This window comes from Piliocolobus tephrosceles, chromosome 1 (assembly GCF_002776525.5).
Source record: "Piliocolobus tephrosceles isolate RC106 chromosome 1, ASM277652v3, whole genome shotgun sequence".
In the NCBI taxonomy this organism is placed as follows: domain Eukaryota; kingdom Metazoa; phylum Chordata; class Mammalia; order Primates; family Cercopithecidae; genus Piliocolobus; species Piliocolobus tephrosceles.
Genome location: NC_045434.1, coordinates 178,327,662 through 178,333,651, shown reverse-complemented (window position 1 = coordinate 178,333,651; position 5,990 = coordinate 178,327,662). Strand labels below are relative to the sequence as shown.

Genomic DNA, 5,990 nt, shown 5'->3' with positions numbered 1-5,990 from the left:
CCCCGCCCCCACCCGGCGCCCCTCCTGGGCTCCTCCGCCCGCGTCCAGCCGGCCTCCCTCATTGTCCTCGCTCGCCCCGGCCTCGTGGCCCGGGGAGGCGTTCCATACACGTTTCCCCTTGGCCTTTGCCTCATCCCCGGGTGCCCTCCACCCACTTCCCCTGCCCCCAGGCTCCACACCCACCCGGACTGTGCGGCCTGCCCCTCCCCGGGTGCCACGTGTTCAGCCTGCCAGCCCCGCCCAAACGTACCCCTCAGCCTGGCCACCAGCCTGACCCAGAACCCCTGCGCTGGAGGGAGAGTGGGAATGTCTGCACGTGTGTCTGGATGTGAGCTGCCTGGGAGTCTGGATGTATGGCTGTGGAAGTCCAGGAGCAGTGGCTTTGTTTGTGAGTGTGGGACTTCGTGTGTTACTGTCACCCGGGTGTGTCTGTGACTGTAGTTCTCTGTGTGTTTGAGTGTGGGTGACTAGCTGGGACCAGGTTGTCCCTGTGATTCTGTGTGCCTGTGAGACTCGCCCTGCTCCCTGAAGCACTGCCAGAAGTGGCTGCTGCTCTCTTGGAACCACAGCTGGAGTCGTCGCCCAGGCAAGACCCCTTCCTGCCATGCCCGGTGCTGTGCCTGTCTCCAGGCCCAAGCATCCGGTTCCGGGAATCAGAACCAGCTGTGCTGGACAGGGCCCAGAGTCTTGGTCCCAGTCCCAAGGGGCTGGCTTTGAGGTCTTAAGCGAGGAGTGTCCCCTGCCCCGCCCCATAGTTTGACGTTTTGCTCCAGTGGGAAGGGATTCTGTAGACATCCAGTCTGTATTTGGGCCCCCTGGATGCTGAGGGCAACTTCCCAGTCTGGTCCTAGTTGGCCTGGCCTGGGATCTGAATGACCAAACCACTTCCCACCATGGCTCCTGGAAGGACTAAGTGCAGTCATGAGTATAAGGTGCTCCTCCATGGTAGCTGCACAGTATTCCATCTCTTCCCTCTTCCCAAAGCCATGAGTTCTGGGTTAAGGATGCTGCCCTGTGGGGTGTGTGTTCTCAGAGGCACAGGGGCACATGGGGATCTATAGGTAAACATGTCTCCATGCTTAGGTACAAACCAGTGTGGTCAGAGTTCACATGTCTGTGTTCCTGGGAATGCGTGAGTGTGTTTAGAGTTGTGCAATAAGGGTGAGTGCCTGAGTGTGTGTGTCCGTGAGGTGGAGGAAGGTAATTGTATGTGGCTTAGTAGTGGGGTGTGCTTGAGGATGTGAGTATTGAGTTGCCGGGAACTGTGCCTGGGTGTCTGCAGGTAAGTCCGTGAGTCTGTGAGCAGGAAAAGGTATGAGCAGGTCAGTGTGAGGTGTGGCCCACGACTGTGGGCAGCTGGGTGGGAGGTAGGTGGGCAGCCTTGCTTGTCCTGCCCTGACCTGCTGGATCTGTTTCCCTCCCACCCTGCTCAGGCCGGCAGCCGGATGCCCGGGCCCACTGGGCGGGCCAGCGGCCGCCTGCGGGATGAGCAGACTGCTGGGGGGGACGCTGGAGCGCGTCTGCAAGGCTGTGCTCCTTCTCTGCCTGCTGCACTTCCTTGTGGCCGTCATCCTCTACTTTGACGTCTACGCCCAGCACCTGGCCTTCTTCAGCCGCTTCAGTGCCCGAGGCCCTGCCCGTGCTCTCCACCCAGCTGCCAGCAGCAGCAGCAGCAGCAGCAACTGCTCCCGGCCCAACGCCACCGCGTCTAGCTCCGGGCTCCCTGAGGTCCCCAGTGCCCGGCCCGGTCCCACGGCTCCTATGCTGCCACCCTGTCCTGACTCGCCACCTGGTCTTGGTGAGCCTGGAGGGTAGGGCCTGCCTGTGGGGAAACAGTGTTTTATTGATTTGACTAGAGAAATGGCATCCGGACCCATGGGGGTGCCAAGGGTCCAGGTCTGTTGTAAGAGGGCTATTCTTGGGGTTCCCTAGCCCACCCCCAGGCTGAGGGTGGGGGCTGGTATCTGTGGATTCTGGCCTGATTCCTGACACTGTCCTGCCTGCAGTGGGCAGACTGCTGATCGAGTTCACCTCACCCATGCCCCTGGAGCGGGTGCAGAGGGAGAACCCAGGCGTGCTCATGGGTGGCCGATACACACCGCCCGACTGCACCCCAGCCCAGACGGTGGCGGTCATCATCCCCTTTAGACACCGGGAACACCACCTGCGCTACTGGCTCCACTATCTACACCCCATCTTGAGGCGGCAGCGGCTGCGCTACGGTGTCTATGTCATCAACCAGGTGCCCATGTGGGGGCCCATGTGCCTGTTGGTGTATATGTGGGTTGGGGCATTTGTGGGTCCTTGTCTGCCCATGGCCATGTGGATATGTGGATGGACCTGGGCATGGGTAGTCTGTGTTTGTCAGTGTGCACAGGTGAATGTTGGCATGCACACTGGCAGGGGTGTGCATGGTCTCCGAAGGGGTTGAGCCCCACTCTCTAGCCTTGGCAGGCCTCACCCCATGGTGGTGCAGGCCTAGGGTATGCTGTAGGAGGAGGTGTTGAGGGCCCTGAGGAGAGGGAGTTAGACCCTGAAAGAAGGATGAAGCCTGCAGAACCCTTTGGGGTAGGTGCCAGCCACAGCTGAGGCCAGGGCACTCAGCTCAGCATCTTAAGGCTTTTGGTGGGCCTGGCTAGGACTGGCCACTGGCTCCCAGAAGGGACTTCTGATGCAGGTCCCCCCCACCCCCCGACCACAGAGACCTCCTAGTCTTGGACTTGGGTCCCTCCCATATGATGGGGTGCAAGTGGAGGTGGAGCAGGGGGCCGTGGGAGCACAGAGGGCCCTGGCCCAGCCCTGGGGTTGGGAAGCAGTTGCTGAGATGGGGCTTGAGGGATGAACAGGCATCAGGGTCTAGAGAAGCCAGCATTCTAGGCAGAGGGACTTGGAGGGTGCAGGCCCAGTGAGAGAACTGGCCTTGCGTTCACAAATTATTGGCTGAGGTGTGGAGTATATGTCCAGCATGTGGGCTGGGTAGCAAAGATGAGGCTGGAGGAGTTGGAGGCGTCTCCAAACTCCCAAACTGAGAAGCGTCTTGGGAGGCATGCTGGCAGTAAGTCCAGCGCAAAGGTGGCAGGGCACCATGTAAGGTTGTAAGGGGAGAGTGACTTGCGTGTTTGCCTTGTAGAAAGGTTGCTCTGGTTGCATGTGGAGCTTGGATGGAAAGGGGAGATTAGAGGCAAGGTGGCCCATCTGGAAGAGAGGACAATGCCCAGGAGAGAGGCAGTGACCCTGCGGATGAGTGGGGTGGGAGTTGCGGGGAAGAAGTGGGGATGTTGCGCAAGTAGTGGAGAGTTAGAAAAGAGCGACGTCAGGACAGCGCAAGGGTTTCCGCCTCAGCTGTTGGCTGTGGGGATGGCTGTGCCTGTGAGTGAGATGGGGACACAGGAGCTGGGCCAGCTCTGGGGGAGTGTGACTCTGAAGCCTTTCTTGCGTGTGATGAGTTTGAGTGCCTGTGGGAAGTACATGTTTAGCAGGCAGTTAGACAAATGAGTCTGGACCCAGAAGGGAGGTCTGCAGTGGAGAGAGGGATCTGGGAGCACCAGGATGTAGACGGTCTGGTCCCTAAAACCAACAACGTCTGACCTGCCAGGTAGCAAGGGCCATGAGAGGAAGAAGCCAGCACCTCAGGGATGGAGGGAGAAAGAGGCCACTACAGAGGCTGAGAGGCTTGGCCAGAAGGGCCGGAGGAGACCTAGGGGAGTGTGGGATCCCGGAAACCCGGCAGTCAGTGTCAGGAAGGAGACATGGCAGCTGCATGGGCACTGTGGGGGTGTGAGGAGGGATGTGGACCAGGACTCGTCCAGTGGATTTAGCAACAAGGTGGGCCCAGCGAGAGCCATTTCAGGGGCATAGTGGGGGCGGAAGCAGATTGCAGTGGGTTGAAGAAGGAATCGGATTTGACGAAATGGAAGTAACCAATTAGAGACAACTCTTTTAAAAAAAAATTCCTGCTGAGAAGGGAAGGCAAAAGGTAGGATGGTGGCTGGAGGGAGGTTTGTTTTTTCAGATGGGAGAGGATTGAGCATGTTTATGAGCCATGTGGGAGAGACACAGGGCTCCTTGCTAGTGAGAGGTCAGAAGGAGTGCTGATGAGCCGGGAGGAAAGTGACGGTCTCTCCAAGGGCTGGGAGAAGAGGAGGTGCAGGAGAGGGAGGGAAGAGAGCCGGTGGGGTTGGGCAGGTCAGGGTTCCAGAGGGGAGCAGCTCCCACCTCTTCCAGCAGTGGCTTTGCTGGTGGAGAGGAGGGCCTTTCTCTCCACTCATTCCAGAAAGGCCGCTCACCGACCCCCTCTCCAGGAAGCTTTCTGGCTCTAGCCTGGAGGCTGTGGGTTGGGGCAGGGGCTCAGGGGTCAGCTTCTCCCATTGAATGCTCCCTGCTAGTCCAGAGTTTGGTGCTTAGGCCTGCATGGCCAGGACTCCTGCAGCCCCAATTCTCAGGGGACCCCAGACTCACTGGGCTGTGACTGCCTGTAGGCCCTCTGCTTGTCATTTTGTTGGAGAGACAAGTGACTCTAGCCCAGACATGTCGTGGTCTCAGAGGCTGCCCAGGCAGCTGGATGCAGCTCCAGGGAGCCTGAGGCTCCTGGCGCAGTCCCCATGGCTCCTGCATCTTAGACACTGGTCATTTGGGGCATTCGTTGTTTGTCTCACTGCATGACTCTATACACAACAGGAATGGGACCAGGGCTGGCCATCTCCAGAATCCCCACTAGCACAAAGGAGAGAGAGCCGCAGGGCGTGTTTGAATGAGCAAATGAGATGAGAACTCCACCCATCGTTGTCATTGGGTATTGGCATAAAGGAAGCCCATGAGAAGGAAGGAATAAGTGTACTGGGGTGGGGAAGTTTGGTCAGGGGAGCCGCTCCAGCCCTGAGTGTGACAAGCACAGGTACTGCTAACCCCAAGGCCTGGAGGCAAGGAAGAGTCTGGCATATTCTGGGGCTGCTGAGGGATGTTGTGTGGCTGGGCCTCAGGATATGAGGGCAGTGGCCAGAGAGGAGATTGGAGCCACATGTGAAAGGCTTTTGCAGGCCAGATCCCGGTCGAGAAGCTGGACTAGATCCTGAGAGCCTGGAGGAGCCAGGCAGCGAGGGGACTGGTAAATCCCAGAGGCTGCTCTGGAGAGTGGCAAAGGGCAGGTGCTTGCTGGTCACAGGCCCAGAGCTGATCTGCTCCTCCCCTCACCCAGCATGGTGAGGACACCTTCAACCGGGCCAAGCTGCTCAACGTGGGCTTCCTAGAGGCGCTGAAGGAGGATGCCGCCTATGACTGCTTCATCTTCAGCGATGTGGACCTGGTCCCCATGGATGACCGCAACCTATACCGCTGCGGCGACCAACCCCGCCACTTTGCCATTGCCATGGACAAGTTTGGCTTCCGGTGAGGGCTGTCTTCTCAACTAGACCCAGCCCTCCTGCCCCTACCAGACACAGACCCACTTCCAGCCCCAGGGCCCTGCTTGCTCCTGGCCCCGGCCCAGACCCCACTGGCGAGGCTGGATCCTCCCTGGACCCCATTGGACATTCCCCCCAACCCAGTCTCTGGTTCTTCCCCTGGAGTCTCCTTGGGACCCTTACTGACACCTGACTTCCCATGCCACAGGCTGCCCTATGCTGGCTACTTTGGAGGTGTGTCAGGCCTGAGTAAGGCTCAGTTTCTGAGAATCAATGGCTTCCCCAACGAGTACTGGGGCTGGGGTGGCGAGGATGATGACATCTTCAACCGGTGAGTAAGCATGGGATGGGGAATAGGCTGGGTGGGTGGGGGTGAGGCACAGACTGGGTGGGGTTCCTTGCCCTTCCTGGGGCCTGTTCTAGCCCGTCCAACCCTATCCTCAGGATCTCCCTGACTGGGATGAAGATCTCACGCCCAGACATCCGAATCGGCCGCTACCGCATGATCAAGCACGACCGCGACAAGCATAACGAACCCAACCCTCAGAGGTGACCCCAGCACCCTCACCCTTACTCCCCAGAGGTGACCCC

At 59.2% G+C, this 5,990-nt stretch overlaps 1 protein-coding gene across 1 annotated transcript in view; it reads left to right on the top strand.

Annotated features, from left to right (window-relative positions):
- Positions 1 to 1,434: 1,434 nt before the first annotated feature.
- Positions 1,435 to 5,990, top strand: part of B4GALT2 (beta-1,4-galactosyltransferase 2) — a 10,177-nt gene continuing 5,621 nt past the window's right edge. Inside the window, exons 1-5 of the mRNA XM_023221398.1 lie at positions 1,435 to 1,798; positions 2,007 to 2,242; positions 5,195 to 5,385; positions 5,608 to 5,730; positions 5,844 to 5,948. Coding sequence (XP_023077166.1) covers positions 1,486 to 1,798; positions 2,007 to 2,242; positions 5,195 to 5,385; positions 5,608 to 5,730; positions 5,844 to 5,948 — 968 coding nt within the window. The 5' untranslated portion in view covers positions 1,435 to 1,485. The remainder of the gene's footprint in view (positions 1,799 to 2,006; positions 2,243 to 5,194; positions 5,386 to 5,607; positions 5,731 to 5,843; positions 5,949 to 5,990) is intronic.